At 44.9% G+C, this 26062-nt stretch overlaps 1 protein-coding gene across 1 annotated transcript in view; it reads left to right on the forward strand.

Moving 5' to 3' along the window:
- Positions 1-26062, forward strand: part of LOC146869866 (protein TANC2-like) — an 869459-nt gene that overhangs the window by 281001 nt on the left and 562396 nt on the right. The window contains 2 exon segments of the mRNA XM_085640656.1: positions 14037-14174; positions 24194-24430. Coding sequence (XP_085496782.1) covers positions 14037-14174; positions 24194-24430 — 375 coding nt within the window.

Below are 26062 nucleotides of genomic sequence, written 5' to 3' on the forward strand. Positions count from 1 at the left end.
GCTGATTATTTTATTATGCACTTTGAAAGCATTTGCACTTTTTCCTTTGTTTCACCAGCTACAGTTAGTATAGATTCTGTCATTAGGTACTTGCTAATATGGTTTGTTTTTATCCTACATGATGCGTTATTGATGGTGTTGTTTGCACCTGTCTATATTATGCGCACCTGGAATTGTGTAATTAGCTTTGTGTACAATACAAAATTGATAAATACAGACACACATCTGCATCAATGTTCTGAAGCATCCAAGCAGTTTTCATCTTCAGCCTTGTGTGCCTGCCTGTTTATGCCCTGCTTACAAATAAAGCCCTGATGGTAGATATTGAAATTGCATCCTCAGTTCATTTTAATTACTATAGAGTGGTTAATATGATACAAAATCCCTGACAGACGCAAGCGTGTGGCATGCAGATAATTCACACCAGTTTATTTCTCTTGGACCTGGCAGGATGCTGGGATATGTATATCTTGTGTACTGCTCATGTATATTGTCAGTCGAGTCTGTTAAATTGCAGATTTGGGTTTGTCTTTCAGAGTTTCGAGTTATTTTCCATAAATGTCAATTCTAATTCAGACCCTATGTAGTTGGTCTTCAGCGATAGGCAGGTCCTCAAACAACAGGACCACTCCTTGGCATTGCTCTGATTCCTGTCTCAGTTAAATAATCTGCTCTTGACAATGTTGCTAATGGTGTAGCTTATATGTTGAGTGTTTCTTACTTTCTTATTGGAACTTTGAGTACCGAATATAGAGGCATTTCATTAAATGTTGGAGGTTTCAATGAAAAATATACCAGATTTTTGGGCGGTGTGGCAAAGTGGTGGGTGGTGGGGGGGGGGGGCCCTCCATGTACTTTGCAGGGGGGCCCCCTCAGGTTTCGTTACGCCACTGCAGAGACGCGGGACCCGGCAGCGGCAAGGTAAGTGATTTAAAAAAAAATTGTGCTCCCTCCTGCAATTGCGACCCTCCGTGCCTGCCCCTCCTTCCCCCCCTCCACCCCCACACGTAAGCCATGCCGGCGCAACTCGTAGTTGCTCTCCCTGTGCAGCAGCAGAGCATGTCTTCATGTATCATGGCTGCTCTACGGGAGAGGCTGAACTACCCAGTACAATAAGCGTACCCTGAGTGGCTTCCCCTGGGGCTCCGCAATGGCGTTGAATGTCGGGAGCTGCCCCTCGTGGGCGTTGGGGCATTTAACCCACAGATCACGGCACAGATGGATGCCAAATAGCAGAGGACGCATCGCCAGGAGTAACACAGGGACCCCGTGTAGCATTCCCCGGGGCCCGACAACTGTGTCAGATTTTGGGGGGCTGCTCAATATGTCAGGCGAGGCCCCAGTAGCGTCCTCCTGCCAGCATCCTCAATAGCAAGGTGTCAGAGGACAGGGCCGGGATACATGACGGTTCAAGGAAGGCCACTACTATGCGATCAGAAACAAGCTTCGGACACAGTCTACAGTTCTACTCAATTGGATGTTCTCTATGTACCTGATTTTGATAACGTCATTATGAGGAGGAGGAATACCAGGAGAAGTATCAGCCTCAGACTTGCGTGGAAGGAGTTCTTTCAAGCATTTACGACCAGCCTTACCCATTGTGTCTTTGGTGGGACCTGCCAATGATTCAAATTTCAGTGATATTGATGACCACGTTCCAACAGATGATGGATGTATTCCAGAGATTACTTGCTCAGCAGCTTCATCCACTGACACCATTAATGCCACTTCCTCCTCCCGGGTGCCAATGCCCCCACCACCACATCTTTTCAGCCGCAACTAGAAATACTGTCTCCTGTTCCCAAGATTTATCTCCAGTTCTAGGCCCTGTCCCATTGAACCCTAGGGGCTGGGAGAACAGATGTCTGACAACATGTCAGATATGATAGAAGGCAAACTTTTTGGGACATACAGGGTGATGATAATGTACGTGATGAAGAGTGGGAAGACTACATCCTTCTAAAGAAGACGACAAATCACCTACCTAACCTGATTCACATCCAAATTATACCGCCCGCTTTCATCCCCTGCTAGAAATACCAAAAAAGGTTATGCGCGCAGTCTTCTGTGAGGCATTAATGTTTTATTTATGATTTTATAGAATAACCTCGAAAATCTACAAAATTCACCTCAATCCTGGTTTTTGTCTGGTCCAATGGTCTTAAACTAATGCATAGACCAGCTACAGTTCAGGCAGTCAGCCCCCTCCTGGAGAAGAAGTAAAAGGCGTCAGAATCTGCTCCAGAATGCTTCACTAGCCACCTGACAATCCATTACTGTGGCAGTGGCCCAGCATAGATCAAAAAGAATCCTGTCACTCTGGCTTCTCCAGAAAGAGATGGCTGGCACATAGACAACTCGGGGTACAGCGATGGCTATATGGCTACAACATTCATAAAAGCTGCAACTGCCTTGGCCATTCTGGGAACATATGATTGCCAGATGCACAGCAACATATCACCCTATATAAATAATATCCTTGAGGAGAAAAGTTAAGAAGCAAAGGCTTTTTCAAGGAAGGAACAAATGTAGCAACTGCTATCTTTGACAGTGGATGTTTGCAGCGCAGGCTTCGATCAGCTCACCCTGGCAGCTGACCAGCGCTTGGAGGGATGACTTTGGTCAACTTCCTTTCCTCAAACATTATTTGTATATCTTTTGATGGCTAAACATTTATCTCCAGAACAGACACAGTACTCTCCCTATGACCTTTATTGTAAATGTCCACAGCCTATTGGAAGGCTTTCCTCAATACTTAGGCCTAAGAAAATCTTACCACCCTCTGAGACAATCCTGGTACAATCAAGGCTACTCTTCACACATAGGTCAGCGTCAAGGCTACGGTAGAACAGTGCAGAACCAATTGGGAGCATCAGAATCATGCTTTTTAGACACCCAGACAAGAGTGTATAGACCTACGCAACAATCACTAGTTTTGCCCCTGCTTGGTAAACAGTAACTATAGATTACTAACTAGGTGCTTCAAGTAGTGAAGTCTGGTCACACTATCGAATTTATATCAACCCTTCTGCCCAGAAAGAACATCACCTGCACTTGCAGACGCCACAGCAAGAGATTCTCCTCCTACTTCAAAAACGTGCCATAGAAATTGTCCCAAAGAACCAGTGGAAACAAGAGGACGGCTTTATGCTTGGACCATGATAAATTCTTGCACTCACTCGAGGCCTCAAGGAAATGTCTCAGCGTATTTCCATCCAGCCATAAAAAGGAGTTTTTATATTGTATCGTTTAGGATCTCATGACTCGAAAGATCTGCTTCCAGCATTGAAGGGCAGGAAGCAAGACTCAAACTGCTGTTTATGGGGCTACAGAACAGAATCTATAAGTCATCTAATGTGCACATGCCAAACAGTCATGGACCTAAGGAAGACACTTCTCAAACCATTCTCTCGGGAACTAAACATCCGTACCTGTAGGCAAGCCGTTATCAGCTGGATGGGATGTGCATCCATCAAATTGATATGCCAAAGGCTTAAATGCTTCTCACACATAAACAACCTTCTTCGAAAAGTGGACCTACAACAGTGACCCATTTCTTTTGGAAAGTTATTTTACGAACTCTAATGAACTGTAGTGAATAATTTTGTTAACGTGGGATGAGCAATTTTAAATAAGGTAAGAATGCAAATGTAAATATAATGAAAAGTATTTTAGGATAAGGACAAACTAAATATTTTATGTAATTTTTGTAAAGTAAAAGTTTTATACAGTGAAAATTTTATATTTTAACAATTATGAAACACACTTTATGGTTAGGAATAACCAAATAAAGTTTTTTTGACTGACAGTGGAATAAATAATTCTCCTTCTGATTTCTTTTTGGTGATGAGAATATAGGCCAGTGGAGGCCAATACTGGACCTTCATAATTTGAATACATTCTTTAAAAAATCTAAACTTTGAATGGTAATACTCCTATAAGTCCTTATTATGCTTCAGGAAGGGGAGCATCTAACCCCAATGTATCTTCAGAATGCATTTTTTCATGTACGTATACAAAATAAACTCACAGTCAATACCTGTGATTTTCAGTGGTGGGCAGGACTATCAATTCACTGCTCTTTCATTTAATCTGAAGCCTGCACACCAGTTCTCTACAAAGTGCCTGACACCGGTAGCTGCCTTCCTTTGAAGATAAGGTCACCAAGTATGTGTGCATTTGAACTCCTGGCTCTTCAAAGATTCCTCAAAGGAAAAGGCTTGTGCCTCCACAGCTGATTGCATCGCCTATACCAAGAGTTAGGACTGACCCTGAGCACAGAGCAATACTCCATCCATCAAGGGGGTGCTAGGTGGTGCACGACCAAGATGGGCGCACGCCTGTCAGGCTCTTGCTGCTTAGCGGCATGATTTATCGTTTATCCTGTTATTTCACGCACCGATCTTGCTGAAAGTGCCTGCTGTGAGTGCCCGCATCGGCTGCCCCGCTTCGGTTCCAAGATCTGCCCTCCTGGACGCCGTGGGACGTTGCTGAGCGGGGGAACTGGGCGCGGTCTGAGCGAGTCGCCTGGCTAAAGACATCACCGGCTGGAGCAGGTAGACGAGCACCGGGGATCCTACGTGGCATGTCGGTCCCGTCCCACTCGCACCGATTGGCGACCCACCTGCCGGAGTCATCTAGCCATAATTGCGGAGCTGCCTCGGCGTCACGTTTCCAACTTTCCCTCCTGACGGTGCTGCACTTTTGGTGTGCAGTGAACTCCGTAACTTGAGCACGCCATTCCGCTGCTTCTTTCAGCGAGCGAGGCCCTGCTGCCTTCTGCACCACGCAGGCCGCCATATTGCTAGGCCAGCGCCCTCCGGCAGCAAGACAGGCCAGCACTCACACCCGCTCACGACTTCTCTCTCCTGCTCTTACCTTCTGCTGTGCTAGCGAGCGAACTCCTGCTGCATACAGGAACATGTGAGCTGGGGTTGTGATCTCCTATGCCTCGCTACAACAGGTGAATCACTCCTGCAGGCCATCAAAGCGGCTCACTATAGGCGCCCTGCCATTAGCTCCCCTAACGCCGCATAGCTGTCTGGATCTACATTACCTGCCAGTTGGATACACAGGACCGTCACCTCTTCCCCGTTACTGGCATGCAGCTTTGGCTCCTTAGTGCCCTGGCTACGAGGAAGTAGCGACTACTACTCAAGTGAAACAACAAGCAGTGCAAATGGACAAGCTCCTCAAAGTAATTGCGGCCAAAAATGAGGATTTGGAGGCGCGCAGCAGGCGCAACAATCTTCGCGTCATTGGGATTCCGGAGAGCACAAACACTGGAATTCATTGAACGTCTGCTGCGCATCACCTTCGGTGCTGAAGCCTTTCTCAACCAGCTGATCATGGAGTGTGCGCATCGCACTTTAGGCCACAGGCCTCCCCCTGGCAGCAATCCACGCCCAATTGTTGCTCGCCTCCTTAATTATCACGACTGCGACATTGCCCTGAAGCTTGCCAGGGACAAAAAGACGGTAATGAATCCACAATCTACCCAGACTTTACGGCTGCAGTCCATGAGGCGAGACGTACGTTTCTACCGGCTAAGCAAAAACTCCAGAAGGCGCAAATTGAATACGCTCTACTGTATCCGGCTCGTTCGCGAGTAACACACCAGGGCAAGCAGCATTTCTTCACCAACGGGCAGCAGGTTGATGACTTCCTCAGGACCCTCAGGAAGAACTCCCCGCTACGGAATCCCAGAAGCTCCTTTCGAGATCGCCATTGCTCGGCACAGATTGAACTCAGAAGTCTTGACTCTCCATTTGGTGTGATTCCTTGTGGGCGTTTTTGGTCTACATTTCACGTGGACTGCTCTTTATTCAGAGGGAGCCGAGATGTTGGGAATTGTGATTATCGAGTGGCAGGACTCCCCACCTGTCTGGTTTGGTTGGACCACTAATCAAAGACAGATAAGTTCCTAGTGACTTAAACGTACAGGTGTATTTGGGTGGCAGGCACATTCTCTCTTATTCTTCACGCTAATAAACTGGACTATGCCAAGCAACTCCGCCCCCCCTTCTCCTCTTTTCCCCCTCCATTGGGGAACTGGCTTTTTTTCTATAGGAGAAGGAGGGTCTCGCTACCCACTAGCATTCCCCCCATGGGTGTTCCCCTAGCCATTTTGGTGTATTTGTTTTACTTTGTAATGACAAAATTTGGTTGGGTTCTTGGTGGGCAACATAATGCCAGCACAATTGGGGTGCTGTTGTGGGAGGAGGGTGGGTTGGGACTCGTTTGTTCATGCTTTCAGTATTGTCCTTGTTCAGCAAGTAGACATGAGACCACATATTACGAGATATACTCACACATTTCTCTCCAGATCACATTGTGACATTTTCATATCGTTCGACCATGCTTTCCCACATTGAGGCACTGCAGGTAAACCTCCTCACATGGAACGTCAGGGGCCTAAGGGACCCCCGTTATTGCAGACAAATACTCGCATATCTTGATAGGCATCAAATTCATATTGCCATGCTGCAGGAGACTCACCTCGATCCAAATCGTACCTCTATTTTTGCCAGCAATTGGGCTGCACAACGCATAGTCTCTTCATACGCCACATACTCCAGAGGCACAGTGATTCTTATAAAGAAGAATACTCCTTTCATACTGGGTGGTATGTACCACGATTCACTGGGGAGGAGCTGCATGTTCTGGGGCACACTAGGAATGCAATCCGTCACACTAGTGTGCTGTTACGGGCCGAATTTTGATGACCCGGATTACTTCACAGTTCTTTGGGGACGCATACTTCAAGTAGGCTCCACTCACATCATCTGGGGAGGAGACTTCAACACAGCATTTCATCCCGCCCTAGACAGGTCTCACCTTCTCCCTTCCCACTACACAAAAACACAAAGCACCCTGGCAGACATGTTCTCTGCTCATGGACTTACAGATGCGTGGCAACACCTACATCCAGACGGGAGGGATGGCACCCATTACACAGCAGCGCACTCATCCTGGGCTTGCTTAGATTATTGGTAGTCTCCCGAGGGGTTGTCTCGTGGATTAACAAAGTTGAGCACCTAGCTAGAACGCATTCCGATGAGGCCCCTGTTCATACGATGGTTGCACCACCTAATTTGATCAGTACCCCTAGATGTTGGAGACTATTGCCAGAGGCTCTGCTGGATGCCGCCTTCAGGGCTGAATTGGGAACAGAAATCACCAAATTTTTCCAAAGGGACATAGACTCTGTCACACATGTGGGCACGGTTTGGGAGGCCTTTAAAGTTACGAGGGTCATGTACTGCTGAAAGCTTTAGAGTCTTGAGAGACCTCCGTCCCAATTTACGTACGCTTGAGGGGGAACTGAAACAATTGGAAAGGAATCTGTGGAGAGATGCCTCCGGGCCTCAGCAAGCAGCGTTTAGAGATAAGCTCTCAGACTACAAAAGCACTGCCGACCGGGAGGCTCGATTTCGGGGAAAGTATTTTCTAGCACGCAAATACGGGGAGGGCGAACGTCCAAGCAGAGCCTTAGCGCAGGAAGTTCGATTGCCCAGGTTCTCTAACTATGTCCTTGAAATTCCTTGGTGACAGTCTTTTTGGATGCCACAAAGGCCTTCGACTCTGTTGAATGGGATTATTTATTTGTCATCCTTCAATGAATGGGGTTACCTAAAGCGTTCCTGGCAAGGATACTCCTCTTATACACCGGCCCGGAAGCAAGGGTTTTAATCAATGGGCATTCCTCTCCCCCCTTTCCCATAACCCGGGGCGCCCGGCAGGGTTGCCCACTCTCTCCCCTACTTTTCGCGCTGTCTATTGAGCCACTTGCGGCCAAAATAAGGCACTCCGCTGCTTTCTCCGCCCAATACTCATATCCCTCTACGCGGATTACATCACTCTATATGTCCGAGAGCCACATCTCAATCTTAATCCACTGCTCCGGGAGTTTGTTTGCTTTGGAGGGCTCTCTGGGATTCATATCAACTGGGTGAAGTCTCAGATCTTCCCCCTTACCCCGTCGGGGCCGGCATTCGCCCCTGACTTCCCAATAGAGTGGTGCACTGATGAGGTGAAGTACCTAGGAGTATACATCATGACTGACCGGGAGGAGTTGATGCGTCTCAACTACGGTCGGACATTGGAGGGCATCAAAAGCAATGTCACAAGGTGGATCGCACTCCCTCTCTCTCTTTCAGGACGCACTTCCCTGATAAAAATGGTCATCCTCCCCAAGTTACTCTACCTTTTTTTAAATATTGTGTATGAACCAGATAGGCACTTCTTCTCAGCACTCTGCTCGGAACTGATACTGCTGACCCTGGAGGCAAGCAACCCCAGCTGCAATGGGACACACTCACTAGACCCTAGTCCCAGGGAGGGTTCGATATCCCTAACTTTGAGCTATATTATCTCTGCGCGTTAGCTCATTATGTCCATTTTTGGTTTCACCCCCCAGATACATGCCACAGGTGACAACAGAGCACTGGTTATCTAATCCCATACCGCTCGAGGGTGCCATTTTGACCACCACCATGCCACGAGAAGCTAACCCGTCGCCAATCGTCTGCACGGTGAAGGTATTGCCAGACGTTTGCAGGCCCCCATGCTGTACTCACCGTTACTTCCTCTGGTTTATCAACCTAATATGCCGGTCTTATAGGAAGGTATCTTAAAAAAAAACTAAAGCTAAATACGGTATTGCTTACTGGGGGGATCTCTACCTCAATGGTAAATTTCGTACATTACAACAACCGCCCTCTCCCATGGACATTTTTATGTATGTTCACCTGCGACAGCGCATTAAAGAGCACACGCCTGCATACCCTCTGGAGCCCCCAGAAGTCACCCCACTACGCAAGATACTGCGCACTGACGCTGCATCGCATTTAGTTTCCACACCATATCATAGCCTATATACCGACCTGGACCCAAACCCATTGCACTGCCAGAGACAAATGGGCTGCAGAGGTGGGACATGATATCACTGATAAGCAATGGACATACTGCTGCAGTCAGACAGAACAAAGCTCATCCAGTTGCCAACTACGCATCATCCATTATAAGTTTTTACACCTCATTTACTATACCCCGGCCAAAATGCGTAGATACAAATTGCGCGATAGTGACAAATGTGACCGGTACGGTATGGCGGTGGCAGATTTCCTGCACCTTGCCTGGGATTGTAGCGTTGTACATGCCTACTGGCGTCAAGGGCTTACAGCATTGGAGCAGATGACTTCATTGCAGCTCCCGTTTTCCCCTTTGCTGGCCTTGTTAGGCTACACGGAGAATTTGGCTGTGGCGCACCGGAAATTTGTGTCCTTTAGCCTCCTCTTAGCTAAAAGAATTGCATGTAGGTGGGGTCGAGGCAGGGCACCCAAATTTAAGGAATGGATCAGCGACATGTTATAACAAACATTCACATTCGCAGAACTCCTCCTTTCCACTTCACGCCCTCAAGACATTTGGGACCCTTTAAAGGCATATCTGCTCACACATCCAATTGATGCCGCAAGCACTACCCGAGCCTCCGGGGCTGGAGTGTGTTGACGGACACCTGTCCGCCCTTATGTGTTGCCTACACAATATAAGCAGAAATTGTAGTTTCCACTTGCATGCTGTACTGGTTATATATTCTCATAAAACCTAAAAGATTTACAAAAAAATTAAATACTCCATCCTTCCTATTAAGAGACTGCAATTCAAAGAGTCAATCTTAGACAGTCAACTAGTTAAGGCTTTCCTCAAAGGAAAAAGTTAGAAAATGTCTGGCCATGGCAAAGGCACTTTGCTCCAAGCGATTGGTGCCCATCAGGATTTTCAAATTTCGCTTACGTCTCATGTCATCTTGCATCGGCCTCATTCCTTTCTGTATGCTCTAGGTGAGGTCTATTCAGCAAGAACTACTCAATTAAAGTCACAAAAAGGCTCGATCAAGCCACTGCTGTGAGGGAGGTTTCAATCAAACATAAAAGCAGGTCTTCCGTTCCAGACTCCAATAAACAAGATCATCTTCACAACAGATACGTCCCTAGAAGGATGGTGCACAAACATGTAGGAGCTGTCCATGAGAGGTGTCACGTCCCGGCGTAGTTAGCGGTGGGAACCACACCTGAGGTGAGCGTGTGCGAGTGAGTGCCTGGGTATTGTGTTGGGGACTACATCTCCCAGAATCCTGTAAGGGGCGTCACCCGCCTTCTCTCGGACTGCCTTCATAAGCTCCGCCCTGGGACTGCTCGGAGCTTGTCAATCCAGTTATTTTGTGCAACTACGTTTGACCTGCCGTCCTCGTATCCAGACCTACTCGACCCGCTGATATCCAGCCGAGACCGTCTACACTCCGGAGCAGCCTCTCTGAACCGGAACCTAAGAGCTTCATCATGCGCCTAAGCCCGCGCGTCTGAAAACCGTTACGGGGATCTCGAACTCGAGACCGTAACTACTTGCGCTGCTGTTTGAGCCAGCTCTGTGGTGGAGAGTCTATTTCCGCACTTACACCAAAAGTGCTCACGTATTTCGAACTCTCCCGCGCATTGGCGCGTCTTTGTATATTTGCATCCTTGTTCGATAGGGTGTTCCTCGGCGAGCCGTTTGAAAGGCTCGGATCCCGTTTCTGTTGCAAAACTCTCTTGGCCCCAAGGAGGGGACTCCATGAGCCGTTTTGTAAGGCTCGTTTTGTTTTAGGAGTACTTTCACTCGCAACATCAACAGGCAACCGTCTCCAATTGGGATTGCTATCGTGTGAGATAGCAGTCTCAGCTACACTGCCACTACTGGGTTCCTGCCTATCTCTACACGTAAGCTGATCTCTGTACCTGGAGTTTCCTGCTCTAGCGAACCACCGTCCTGCAGAGCTAAGTACTTGTTCTTTTCATATTTCAGAGGGAGTTTGTTCGCATGCCGTCTGATGGGTTTAACACGCTTCATGAGGTGGTTTAATAAGACCCTGGAATAGAGAACCCTGAACCAGGCACTGTAAGTGCGTGTCTGTTGTCCGTACACATATACCACTTCCTTATTGACTGCTGTTGGTACATATGGTGTGTTGTGTTTATTTCTTACTGCAGGGAACACGGGGTTTAGACAGTTGGAGACCCAGAGCCGGACCACAGTCTGTTACCTGTCCACAGAGAGTTATTTTCTGCTGTACCTTTCTTGTTTCTTTTGTCCCTTTTTTCCCTTTCCCCTGTTGGGGAGTTGTCCGGCAAGGGATATATATATATATATACTCCCGGGCTGCTCCGCAGTGGGGACAGGGTTACCTGACATCCTTTATCGCTCCCGCTGTATCCGGCTTGACAGGTTAGTGGTAATCTGCCTACGGTCTGACAAGAGGACTCTGGTCAGAGCAGAGAAGAACCTCCACATAAACATCTGATTAGGCTTGTAGTTGTTTCTTATGAGGTTAAAAAAACAAGCTATTTGGATTCGGGCAGATAATACGACCTCAATGTACAAACTATGAAGCAAGGAAGAACAAGGAAATATTTGTTGTCAGAAGAGGCTCATATGTTGTGGGACTGGGCCATGATCAATGTAGAACATCATCCGGGAGGTTAAAACAACCAGATAGACGTGCTGAGCCACGCCCTTTCAGATTGGCACAAATGGGAACTCCACCAGGACTAAGCAGAATAGATCTTTCAAAAGTGGGGCCAGACACCCATAGACCTTTTTGCCATCCTGGAGAACAGGAAATGCTTCTACTACACCACCAGGCTCCTTCACCTGGGGTCCGAGGCACTTCCTTTTTGAAGACTTAATTGAATATCTTTGCTTATGCTTTTCCTGTTTATCCCTCATCCCCAGAGCTCTCAAGAAGGCAAAGGCAGATCATTGTTCATTGATTTTGATTGCCCTGGCAGCTTAGCCAGCTTTGGTACAGAGGCCTACAGAAGCTTTCCGCGTACCCATCAATCCAGTTGAAGATTCATCCCAGGATCCTCTTAAGATACAATAGCGAGAATCTTCATCGCTACCTCAAGTCTTTGATCCTAACTGCATGGCTCCTGACCACTTTCGTAAGTGGCAACATCTGACTGTCCTTTCAGACTGTAGAGACATCTTGGCACAGTCTTTTGCACCATCCCCGACTAAGACCTACAGTGCTAAACGGAAATAGTTCTGCATGTGGTGCAAAGATAATGGCCACGTGGAGAAGCAGGCATACCTTCACTAGGAATACTGCCTAGATGAAATTGTAGTAGCTACTCAGCAGTAGAACAAGCAGTTCTCCTCAACCTGTTACAATACTGCTTGCTATTCTGATTGAAACATGTTAATATGTGAAACATCCTATGCTGGAGAAAAAAATAGTTACCTCTTACTCCAGTTCTCCTGCATAGGAATCTTTTCTACATTCACATGCAAGCATTTCTCCTAACTGGTCAGAGGCTCTCTGTTATGATAGCTACTCTTCACACATGTGCTATGAAATTCTGACCTGTGAAGGCCTCTGGTGGGGGTATGGGTAGAAGAAAGAGCTCAGCACTTCCACCTCATTGGCTAATGTTAGTGCTGATGTTAACCTCATGTGCTTCTAACAACACTTGTTGAAGCCTACGACCATTTTACCAATGTTCATTGCTGGTTAAAATTACAGAGAATTCCCAGACCAATGACTAGAAATGATTCAAGCATTTGTATATATGAAAAATACCAACAATAAACTTGAGTTACAGATAAATAACTACTTTCTTAGCCTTCCAACAGTTTTACATCCTGTTGATCAAACATTTTGCAACTTCATTTTGTACCCACCACCTCCACCTGAATTATTAGGCCTGGAGCTAAGACAAATAAAAGTCTTCCTCTTCCACCCACTCTCGAGAGGCATGAGGTATCTCTAGAGAAATCCAGTGAGAGTTGTTATTGGAACCATTTACTTCCTTAAGTTGACCCCCTGGTGCTATCTCAGACCTTCAGTTTGTCTGTGAGGGTCTCACTCTGGCTTCAGTGGGCAGGTGTCAAAGTCCTCCATTGGACAACTATTACCCCACGGTGGTATTGCCTGAGACTGCTCAGTCTCTCTATTCCTCAGTACCCTCACCTACCTCCTAGAAAAGAACTGCTAGGCTACATGTTGTGGCTTTCTCAATCTATGCACAACCGCATACTTAACCACCTTCTTCTTGAAGACAGTGCTATTTCCATAGAGACAGTGCTCTTGCCATGGCCTCCACAGCACGACAGTCAACATTATGGGGGCGCTCTCTGGGTTGCAGGAGTGTCAGGAGTGTCATCGTCTACTAGGGGTTCAGACCATATTGAAATGGGCCACAAGTATGTTTAGAGGTACCACTGTCTCTTTCTCCACTCTTCTAAATGGCTCTGAAAAGGAAGCCTTTGCCAGAGTCCAAGAGAATGACAACTGCTCTGTTGAATTATTTTTGTGGACCACTATGCCGTGCAGTTTGCCACAAGAAGCCAATGTGAAGTGTCCTTGTGAAAACAGGCATCAAGGAGTTTACACATGTCCAGCAGTAGTGTGGAGTTTTGGATGTTGAACTGTTTTGTATTATTTCAAATGACTCCATAAAGATTCGTAATAGCTTTATTAAAAAAAGTACACCTACTTCCTAGGTTTTATTTCACAGTTTGGTCTGCCAAAGATACCATAGAACTTGCTGCACACTTTTATAAATGTTCATTTTACTTGCATCTTCTTTTCTCTATACTTTTTATGACTTGCTGAGATCATGGTGTTTTTATGATTTACTTTGATTCTACTTAAAAACTACCATTCAAACTACTTTTTCAAAACTACGTGGCCATTTCCATTTCTTTAAGTGACTTTGATGTTCACAACTGACTGTACACTTATACCCATTTAGTTTATATGTATTCCCCGAATTTAAAAGACTTACTAAGCCACGTGATCAATGGTCACAAACAGTTCCGGCATCCAATAGATTATATTTTTCAGGCTAGGACATTGAAACTGACCATCACTTGTGCCTACTCCTTGCTTTTCAAATAATCTAAAGTTACTAGAGAAATAATGCATCTCACTCTGTATATATTTGAAAAGTACATAAATCCTTTAAAATGTTTCCATTTATGTCTCTTTGTAGGGTTTGAGTAAAAAAGTGGCTGTTTCCTCCTCCATTCTGCAAGGTCTATGGATTTCCTACAGTACAGAAGGTCTCTCCATGGCACTTGCATCTTTGCGGAATCTCTATACCCCGAACTAGGCCTGGGCGGCAAATTCCGTTCCGCTCGCGCAATTTGCGTAATTTCGCGTTCCGTGGAGAACGCGAAATTGCTCAAAAGTCTGCTTTCCGCGATTTCGCGAAAGTTTTGCTTGTTCGCGTTCTCAAAATGCATGTTCGCGAGATATTTCTCCTCGAGCACGCAACAGCAATTGCGAACAGGAAAAAAGCATCGCGAACAAGCAATTCCGCGTGTTCGCGGAATTTCTGCGTGTTCGCGGAGATTTTTACCGTTTCGCGGAGATTTACGTAACGCAATTACGCAAATTCCGCCCACCCCTACCCCGAACATCAAGGTACTGTATGGTAGATGGTTGAGTGTCTACTCAATGAGTTTACACAATAAACAAGTAGATGCACCCATCATCCTTTTTTTATCATGAGAAAAACCTTTTTTTTGTTCCGATATTTTATTGTTTTTCATACAACACAGCCATAATAAAAGAAGCCGCACTACAATTCTGCTACAGTACATAGTATGCTTGGAATACTTATAGAGACCACATTCACATACAACCTAAGAAAGATCATACATTCAAATAGCGACTTGACTAGTTTTAACTTTTTAATTTAGGCAAACAATGTGGTGATGAGTCAACTTACAGACTTAAAAGGCAGGAGGGATATAGGTCTAGGTGGCTCCGAGGTAATCAGTGGTACATAACAGAAGCGCACAATGGTGTCTATAAATCATATCTTGGGGAAAGAAGAAATAAAGGGAAGAGAGAAAAAGAGCCCCAAGGCGAGCGGGGTAAAATGATACGGAAGAGAAAGAGAGAAAAAAAGAAGCTACTCTATAGCAATCAGACAGGGCCATGTATGATGAGACCGGCAGGAGCAGTAGATTTTAGTAAGCAATAATTGCACCATGTATTTAGGAACCTATTGTTCAAGAGACCACCTATGGTGATTTGCTTTTCTATAGATATTTATCAAAGGAGTCCCAAAGGTCTCTGAATCCGGAAGCACTGTGCAATTTTGCGTACAGGATGTTATCGGCACCTCTAACAGAGCACAGCAAACTCCACCATTTTTCAAAGAAACTCACTGAGGTTAGTTTCCTGTCTGAAAGTATCATCTCAGTGCCCAGTGACAATAGAAGGTCATACAACATCGAGATCTGTTCAGTGAAATCCCCTGAATGGGGTTTTGCGTGGTACCCATGGCAACGGCTAAGAAGAGGAGATCTCAAAGGATTCTCCTGTTATGTCATGAATTAAAGATTGTATCTTAGCCCTTAGCGGGCGAGCAATCTTGCATAAAAAAGCATATGCTTTAAGTCCGCCACCGCCTCCCCACATCTCCAGCAAACTTCAGTTGTACTTAAGTCAATGTTGCATAATCTCAGTGGTGTCCAGAATGTTTTATGAATAGACCATAATCTTGACTGAGCTAGAGCTGGTGTGATTTTTTCAGTTAAGGGAAGATTGGCAGGTTTTCTTTCATGTGGTGTCTGCCATGTTGGAGCTTCCCAAGGAGTGAGTGTGAGCCTCCCACTTCCGAGTAAATGTTTTCAGCATATAGCTTTAGGGTGATTCTAAAAATGTATGTAAAGTGATGCAGAGTGACTCTTTCTCTTGAAATTACCTAGGAAATCAGGTAGGTCAGGTGGGTAAGTAGATTTTACCAAATGCGCTTTTCAATCTCAAGAATCTATAAAAATAGATATCTGGTAGCTCTAATATCAAGCGTAGGGTCGAGAACAGGATAGTGTGTGAACGGGTGCCAAATCCCCTATAGAACAATTTCCAGAACACGGTCCTCCCATCTTATTTAATCCTATGATTGTACCATAAGGAGGGCATAGTTAAACCAGATATTTGATGGTCTAACTGCTTATCAAGCAGTAGTAGGACCGAAACTGTATCCATTATTATGGATCTTGAATATTCTAAGGGGAATCTATCTAAATTGTGTATAGAGAGGGTGGTGCTGAGAGTCAAGGGGTATGTTAACTGGGTCTCTATATTAAGCCAGGGAGGGGGCCACAGGTATTGTGAACCACCAGGATTCTGAGAGGCCAGGAATGTTTGTTGGTATTGTGGCTTGTCAGGAAGGTTTATACCTCAAGTGGTTTTCCTCATCATTCTTGTTGGCTTGCCCATCCTTAATAATGTGGATATATAATTATCCACTGATTTGACAATAGGAAGGGAAAAAGGACATCGGAAGCATACTGGCTAAAAAATTGACCAACGGTGCCACTATTATTTTAACGGTGTCCACCTGGCCACACCAGGTGATATTTTTGGGGGACCATGTGTTAAGTAGGTCTTTTAATTTGGTAACAGTTTTATGTGCATAAATGGAGACTGCATGTTTAAGATTTTTACCAAACCAGATACCTAGGTATTTGATAGCATCTGGTTGCCACTTCAGGCCCAAATTACCAATCACTGCTGGAGTTGCAGTGGACGGTTAGGGTGAAGACCTTGGCTTTGTCATTGTTTGAAGAGTAACCCGTCATCAATGAGTACCTCTCTTTATTCAGTACCCGCTGAAGATGGTGCAGCGCGTGAGGAGAGTTCTAACGACCCGCCTCTCTTCCAGATTGTGTCTTACCTGCTCGATCTTCCAGAAAAAGATGAGGAGGAGGTGGAAAGAGCACAAATCAACACCTTGGCTTTGTCATTGTTTGAAGAGTAACCCGTCATCAATGAGTACCTCTCTATCTCCTTCATAGTGATGGGAATAGTCTGTGAAGCTTCTTTAGTGATCAGAAGTACATCGTTGTCTTAGGCTGCCACCACGTGTCTGCCCAAATTAAAAATCATAGCTGTAATATTTGAGTTATCCCTGAGTGAGGAGATCATTGGTTAAATGACCAACAGAAAATGAAGGAGGGAAGCGGACAGTCCTGTTGAGTCCCTTGTGACAATGAAAGCGGTTGAGATAGATGGCCGCTGACTCTGACCTTCACCATTGGATTGGAATAAAGTGCCATGGTCATATGTAAAAAATCTTCCCCAATCAGCATCTGTATAGGGCCGCTTGCAGAAATGACCAAGAGACCTTGTTGAAGGCCTTTTCTGCATCTAATGCAAGTGTAGCTGTCAGTGTATGGGTAAATTAAGCTTTTTCCAAGACATGGCAGAACGTTCTGATATTATCTGAGGCGAGCCTGCCTTTTAAAAACCCAGTTTGCGAGGTGACAACAAGTCTCAATATCACTGGCTCCAGTTTACGGGCCACAATGTTTGCATATATTGTACAGTTAAGATTGATGAGAGAGATCGGTCTATAGTTTTTAACATACAAGTGGTTCTTTCTTTCATTTGGAATGACCACGATTGTAGTTTATGTAGCGAGGCCCGAGATAGAGCCTGATATTGCGTAGTGTTGGAAAACAAGGTGTAAAGGTTTCACCACTCTTGCTTCAAATTTTTTTTTTAATTTGGCCGAATAACCATCCGGACCGAGAGCTTTTCCGGCTCTTAGACTGTGTATGGCAGATATAACTTCTTCCTCCACAAAAACCACATTAAGATAAAGTGCGTCAACCTGCGAAACGTGAGGGAGGTTACATGAATCAAGATTTCCATTGGTTATGGAGAGGGGAGTGGGATTATTGGTGTTGTATAGGTTTGAGTAGAATGTTCTGAAGGCATCAAGGATACCTTGCATTGAGGATATAACCTCACCTGCAGAGTTTCTTATTGCCAGTATGAATGACTTGTTTTTCATGTATTTATAGTAATTAACCAGGGTTTTTCCGGCTCTGTTTCTGTTGCATAATTTCCCAGCATTGAAGACTTTGACCCATTTCCGAGCTCTTTAACTTAAAATTTGTTTATACTCTTATTCTAAGCCACGTAGTTTAGAAAAGGGTTCTGAGCCCTCAGAGTGCCTAAGCTTTTTGTCCAGCTCCAGAATCTCTGCCTCTAACCTTCGGATACAGATTTGTTTTTCAGTGCCATTTGTTTGATTGTGAGGCCTTTAAGTGTGGCTTGGAGTATATCCCATCTCATGGTTGGTGAAGTGTCAGCAATATGATTCTCTTCTAAGAAGTGGTCAATAGCTTTTTCGATTTCATCCTATGTTGCGGTCATCCTCACAAAGATCATCTTGAAGGCACCACTGCCAAGGAGGAGGGGAAGGATCATTCAAATTAAGGTCCATCAATATACATACATGGTCCAATATAACTATCTCTCCTATTTTAGGGGAGTGAGATATATGAAGCATACGTTTACTGACCATTATATAGTCTATCTTGAAGAAGGAGTGATGTAGAGCAGAGTAGAATGTGTAATTGCTGCTTTGTGGGTTATCTAGCCAACATGCGTCAATTAAGTTATTATTGTTGCAACAATTATAATTTGTTCGAGAATGATTGCTCATAAATGTATGCAAAGATATTCTATTGAGATTACCATTGATAGGAAGATTGAAGTCTCCTCCCAATATTACCCCAAGGTTGTCTGGTAATTCTGTTAGTTGCTTGGCTAAATCATTCCAAAATTCTACAATTGTGCAATATAGAATTCTAGGTCTATCTTTGTAACTGTGGAGATAAGCCATCTACCCTGTGGGTCATGTGTGTGGGATATCACAGTAATGTCAGATTTATTTTATATTGAGGTGTGAGCCCCATTTTTTCATGTAGTGCTAGGAAGACATGCACGTTTTAATAGTGGAAACCCACAGAATAGCATCTCGTATTGGCGAGTGGTATTTACGGTTTCTTCTTTTTTTTTCTCCAGGAGATGACAACACTTATTGTACTAAACTAGTTGAGTGTTCACAGCTGGTAGTGATTACAGACTGAATAGCAGTCTCTCCCTCTGAAGAAGCTTGAAACTGCTGTTTTGTACATTTATATATGTTTTGCTTTGTTTAAAAAAAAAGAGGCATCTGGACACCTAGACTGCCACTTGCTTGTGGCCTCCAGTTCCTGCTGGTTCTAGACTGATCCAGTGGCACCGCCGCTTCCCGGGTTTTCCCACTCACCTTTCTTCCTGACAGCAGAAGTCCCACCAAAACCAGGACCTACTTAATGCAAGCTGCAATGTGACCGTGCATCGAACGCACTGCTCAAGTGCCAAAGGCAACCTCATCTGCGCCCGACCTCACCTTGACCGTGCCCAGTGCCATAAACCCTGGCTCTCCCGCCCACTGGAGAACTCTACACCCTCGATTCTGGGCATTGCAACAAACATAACTACCGCTCCGACCCACTCTCCATAGTAGGACCTCTAACCTACACCCACTACCACTTCAGCTGCCACAGAACACACACCTGCCCACCGACCAACCCCACCTGAACAAAAATACCAACTCACATTCGCCCTTTTCAACACATGCTCACTATGCAGGCATTGTACCGAATTATGTGACCTCATCGCTACCCTTGCAACTGACATCATCTTCCTCACCAAGACCTGGCTCAACCCCACAACCACCTCAGATATTGCCACAGCGATCCCTGATGGATATACAATCACTCACCAGGACCGCACCAACAAGCCTGGAGTAGGAACAGCCATCATCCACAAAGAGACCATACCACCGCACCACGAAACATCTCTACTTCAAGCTCCACACGGACTGCAAGACAACCATCAGAGGCACCCTCTCATACTGACCCCAGGCCCACGCTTCAGCTTCTGCAACACTATCACTGTCTTCATTGCGCCCCTAGCCTTAGACACCAAGGATGACATCTTCCTCGACTACCTACATTTCCACACCGTTGACCCCAGAGACAACAACACCGCATACCTCCACAACAGTATGAGCAGCATTGGATTGACCCTAATCATCCAGGACTCTACGCACACTGCAAGCCACACACTGGGCTTCATTATCACCTCCAACAACTGTGTCCAGTACAGCCACGTCACAAAACATGGGCGGAACACTTCATTATTATTATTATTATTATTATTATACAGATTATAGAGCCCTGGTTACTCCAAACGAAGTGTCCCCTCGCCATTACCACCCCCAAGATAACCAGCCACCCCCACCCCCAGAGATGGAACAAAATCTCGGAGACCAGCTGCCGGACGCCCTCAACACCTCCAACCCCACCACAAACCTCGAACAGGGAGTGAAGAACTTCAATGACCGGATCACCAAATGTGCCATCAAGAGCAACATCCAGAGAAAATCCTCCAAAAAGGCCTCTGATACGCCCAAGAACTCAGAACAGTGAAATGAGACAGCTAGAGAGGAGATGACATGCCAGCAAGGACACCTCCAACAGGGCAGCCTTCAAGACCTCCTACACCCTCTACCGCCACCTGCTGAGGGCAAAAAAGAAGCCTTGCACGCATCGAAATCAGCATCAACACCAAGGAACTGTTCAACATTGTTTAGGAATTCTCCAACCTGGCTGCCAGTAAAAACAACATCACACCCTCACAGGAGCTGTACGACAACCTCGCCAACGTCTTCAATGCCAAGATTGCAACTGTACATAGAAACTTCGATCCCCAACCCACATTTACGGACTTCCTCACCAGATAAGCTACCATTGCACCCAACACGAACCACAGACTGACCGTCTGGAGCCTCCTCTCCACCAAGGACACCACCTCCACTTTATATTCCATCCACTCAGGAGCTCCCTCAGGCCCATGTCCACACCACATCTTCATCCTCGTAAATCAAAGGATTGGCCAGGAACTCACCACCCTACTCAACACCTCGATCACTGCTGCAACATTTCCTGATGCTTGGAAACATGCCAAAATCAGACAACTACTCAAAAAAACTCCCCCGACTCCAGCAAACTCAAAAACTACCGGCTAATCTTTCTGCTCCAATTCCTAGCACAGGGACAGAAGGAGATCATCAACAAGCAACTCATAACACACCTGGAGCAGAGCCAGCTACTCAACGCCTACCAATCAGGCTTCCACAGCAATCACAGCACCAAAACCGCCCTGATTGCAGCCACCGATGACATCCGAACCCTCCGCGACCAAGGAGAAACAACAGCTCTGATCCTTCTCAACCTCTCAGTAGCCTTTGACAACATATATCATCACACTCTGATTTAAAGACTCCACCACATCGGAATCCCACTCAGATGGATCACCTCCTTCCTCTCTGGAATACGCCAGAGGATACACCTTTCACCTCTGAACCCTAGGTGATCACCCATGGTGTCCCGCAGGGCTCGTCCCGCAACCCCATGCTCTAAAACGAATGTGTTACCCCTCTGGCCAACATCGTCCGATCCCATGGTCTCAACATAATTTCCTATGCAGACAACACCCAACTCATCCTCTCATTCACCGATGACCCCACCACCACCAGAACCAACTTCCACAGATGCATGACAAGCATCGCCAACTGGATGAAGTACACCTGCCTGCAGCTGTACACAGACAAGCCGGAAGTACTGATCTTCGTCAATGGCAACCACACATGGAATGACTCCTGGTGGCCATCAGTCCTAGGACCCTTTGTCCATGCTAGAAACCTCGGAATAATCATTGACAACAAACTCACCATGAAATCACAGATTAATGCCATCTCCGCCCTCATCCTCACTCTGCGTATGCTACATAAGATCTTCAAATGGCTACCCCTATATACAAGACATACTGAAACACAGGCCCTCATCCTCAGCGGACTGGACTATGGCAACACCCTCTACATAGGAATCCTACACAAATCCGACAGAGACTTCAGACCATACAGCATGCCTTAGCCAGAGTTATGCTCGGCATTCCCAGATGAATCTACATCCCATCCAATACAACTCCACCAGCTCCACGTATAGAAGAGATGCCAATTCAAGCTGCTTACCCACACACACAAACATCACAGAGGTTAGCCCTAATCCCCCCGCATAACCTGAGCTAAAAAATGGTGTATGCGAGAATGACTTCTCGTGTTGTTAACTATCCAATGATTACACAAATTAATCACCGGGCCGGTATACACAATTTCTGCAAATTTATTTCAACATTTTAGTTATGCCTATAATCGTTCACTCCTGGGGTAGGTACCTGGGTTATACAATGTTGTAAAACACATTAAACATACAGAAATAAATCAGATAAGAAAATATGTACAAGGAACAATCAACTCACATACATAAAACATATCAAAAACTCAATAATAAATGTGTCAACTAGTAAGTTATTTTCTTCAGTTTTCCTGTTGTTTTTAATAGATATGGCTGTGTTCTTTGCTTTTTACGCAGTTCATAACGTAGGTTGTCTGTGGATTGTACGCACATATTCTTAGTGTGTATCAAAATGTCTTGAAAATTGATTGGAGATGATAGAGACTCCTGCTTTAGTAGTGTCGACGTGTTTCGGCCTAAAAACTCCAGGCCTCTTCAGGACAGAAGAAAGATGAAGTTCTGTTAGTACCAACTGTAGATGGAGTACCATAGTCCTCTAGGGAGGATTAGTATCCTGGAGTCAGATGGGTGCCAGGCATCCGTTCCACATTCGGAGGATCCTGGGAGTTTAGGGAACCAAATACCTCTGGTGGCTCCTGTGGATTACCTAAGTATGAGTGGCCATGTCGTGTAGATTAAATAAATATGGTACGGCGTACAGGCCTTATAGCGTACGGCTCCAGGGACCCGGTAGTGGACTTTAATGGTATCTGGTTGTAGAGCTGCAGCGGCTCATGGCCGGACCAGACAGCGGGGAGCAGCACAGCAGAATGAGCCTCCGGAACCTGCAAGCGCCTGGATAATCTATCGGGTAATTAGCTGCGCTTTATAAATTCTGATTGGTTGATTGATTTTTGAAAATATTTGCCGCCGTTTTTATTTTTTTATGTTAATATGCAGTTTGTTTTTGAATTCTTAGAAGTTGTTACGTGTGGTACTGTCCCAGGAACACCTCACTAGATGTGTCAACTGGATATTATTTATTTATGCAAAAAATTGATATTTGACCTATCAGTCACACTCTAAAGCACACCCACAAGAGGTTGCCCTACGATAGGGCATTTTTTCATGAATGACATTAGATAGCAGGAAGCACCTCTTGCAATAAAGGATCCTATTTTGTAATTATTCCCTCCCTATTCCCTTCCTTGGCGTCCAAGTAAAATATATTTTCATAGCACCTAAACCAATAGCTATCCAGGGATTCTCACAGAAGGGAAAAATAGTTACAAAGCATAGCAATGGCTAGGGCACGTGAGGTGCCTTTCTGCATATAAAGTTTACTGTCTGCCAAATTCTAATGTCTTGCAGTCTTGGTAGTGAATTGTTATAATGAGAAGTTGGTTATCAACCAAAAGCTTACTGAGAGAGGAGTGAATGGTTTATTTTTTTTTTTTTTTGCAAAACCCGATTTTGAAGAAAAAAAGCGTGGGCCTTCTGCTTTTTCACTCAATGTGAGATTTAAAATATACTCTGTAACGTGTGCAGATATAGTTACCTTCAAGCTATTGCAATAGCAGGATTTTTAAGGGGATGTGTCCAGCTGCTCTACTTGTGATAGAAAAACAACTTGTATTATTGCGTTTCTTCAGCAGTTTAATTCTAGAACACACGATAAATGTTAATGCTGTTTCATCCTCGTCATTGGTTATGTTTTACGTGGGGATCATTAAAATTTCTCGTATGACTGTTTCATCGGCACCCGGACAATAACATATCCCTATTGCTCAGACCTCCTCAATATCTACCAATCATGCTTCACTGTATTGACTCTGTGTTTTGCTGAGGACACTCTGTTCTGTGTGTTTGATGTAAATGGATAATTTGGTTAGTGATCACCAAGTCAGTCTAACATGAGACCAGTACAATTCCTAGGTCACTCAGTAGATGTCCTTCCTAGGAGCTGTGATTGTGCTATCTAAATCACTTACAGTTTAGTAGATTGTATCAGATCTTGGGTGGAATGTTAGTCAATTAATGTTACTCAGTAGTACTCAGTAGGTTTTACATACTGTAGTTAACTTTAAATGTCCCAGATATTCATTTGTTCAATGAAAAGTAAGAAAATTGTAGTCTTTATTTAAGTAAAACTTGTTAGGCTGTAAACTACCTTGAAATGCCATCTTGTTGATGCCTAATTATCTTCCTATTCTAGGTGAGCCGACTGCTGATTCTGGGTGGAGCAAACATCAACTACCGCACGGAGGTTCTCAACAATGCTCCAATATTGTGTGTCCAGGCCCACCTCGGCTATCCTGAGATGGTGGCCTTGTTGCTGGAGTTTGGTGCTAATGTGGATGCCTCCTCAGAGAGTGGTTTGACCCCACTTGGGTATTCTGCTGCAGCTGGACATTTGAGCATTGTCATGCTGCTGTGCAAGAAGCGATCCAAGGTAATGGGAGCTTCATGGTGTGGTTGTGTACCAAAAACTATACTGCTGCAATTTTGATTTCTAATGTTTGTGCTTATAGGATGGGAAGCATCAAAGTACTTGTAAGTCATGGATATAGTTCAGAACAAGGTTGTATAGGCTTCATTACATGCCCAGTATTGGTAAGTGTGGACATATAGTGAACACAGAAACGAGTAATGCTCAGGCCATTATACCTATTACTGGTTTTCACTCTTTCATCTCCTCTGCACCTAGTGGTGGAGGATGATTTTGCCCATCCCCAGACATTAACATCCATGCTGTGTACGCAGCTTTACAGGCTTGGGATTGCTATTGATTCGGTTACCAGCACATAATTAGGATTGGCACTGATTAAATAAGCTAGGCGAGATTGAAAACCTTTACTCTTCAACTTTACCATTGACAAATAATCCCTCAAATAAACTCACGGACCATAGTCATATGGATGAGTAGAAACACTATCATCCTGTCCTGGAGCAAAGAACTACTTGTTCTCACATATGCATTTAACTTATTCACATATCGACTATCTGTTGGTGTAATTATCACCTCTTGACTCAGTTACAGACAAGACAATATCAAACATCTATGTATCAGACAAGGCACACATCGAAATGACATGGAATGAGAGAAAAATAGTCACAAGTAAAGTAGGCAATGGAGAATTGACACAAGTGTGTTTAGAGATCCACTCCTCAATAAAGAAATGGTGGATCAGACATTTGTATACTTTAAAGCCAGCAACCCGCAAGATATATCCTTAGTCACTGTATGGGACGACTTTAAAGTAATGATGAGAGGAATTGCCGTGGGGATGACGGCTGGGAGAGGGGGAAAGAAGACTTCTGTAAGATACATTAACAGGTCAGATAAAAGAACTAGAGGAAGTAGACAAAAGAACACTCACTCAGACTACCTAGAGAATAGTAAGGCGAGTTTAGGCTTCTAAGAAAGATCAGGGCAGAAACAGCTATACTGGGAAAGGGGCAGAGGTTTTATGAGGGGGGGAACAAGCGTGGAATATTGTTAGCCAAGAACATCTGACACCAACAGGGGTAAAATATATATAGCCAGGTTAAAATACCCACAGGGAACCTGGGCGATCTGGAAAAAGATAAATGGAACTACAGACCACTTGAAGAGCCTTTATGCTTGAGGGCTAAAAGATCATAAGGGTATGCATTCATATCTCAAACGTTGCAAATGGTCACCTGTATCAAAACATGTGAGACAATTCATAGAGGGATCTATTGAGTCCTCAAAATCAAGAATGCACTGAAATGCAAACTAGCCCCTTATCTATAAGGTAACTGCTCAATCTTTACATTTTATCTCCATCCCACAACAGAACACCCATTCAGCTGACTTACTCAATTAATGCAGACATATTAGGTAACACAGACCCTGGCAGATTCTGATCACCCTTGATTCCTATACCTGGAAAGCTCTCAGATCATTGTGTCTCATTCAGGCCATGAGCCCTATTAAACAATTATGCTAAGCTGTTCATGAAAATCTTAGCAAAGAGACTTGAAAATATTCTCACTGGACTGATCGATGCAGATCAAGTTAAATTAACAAAAAATATGTAAAGCAGTAATGTGAGAGGCA

This window comes from Triturus cristatus, chromosome 1_1 (assembly GCF_964204655.1).
Source record: "Triturus cristatus chromosome 1_1, aTriCri1.1, whole genome shotgun sequence".
Lineage (NCBI taxonomy): Eukaryota > Metazoa > Chordata > Amphibia > Caudata > Salamandridae > Triturus > Triturus cristatus.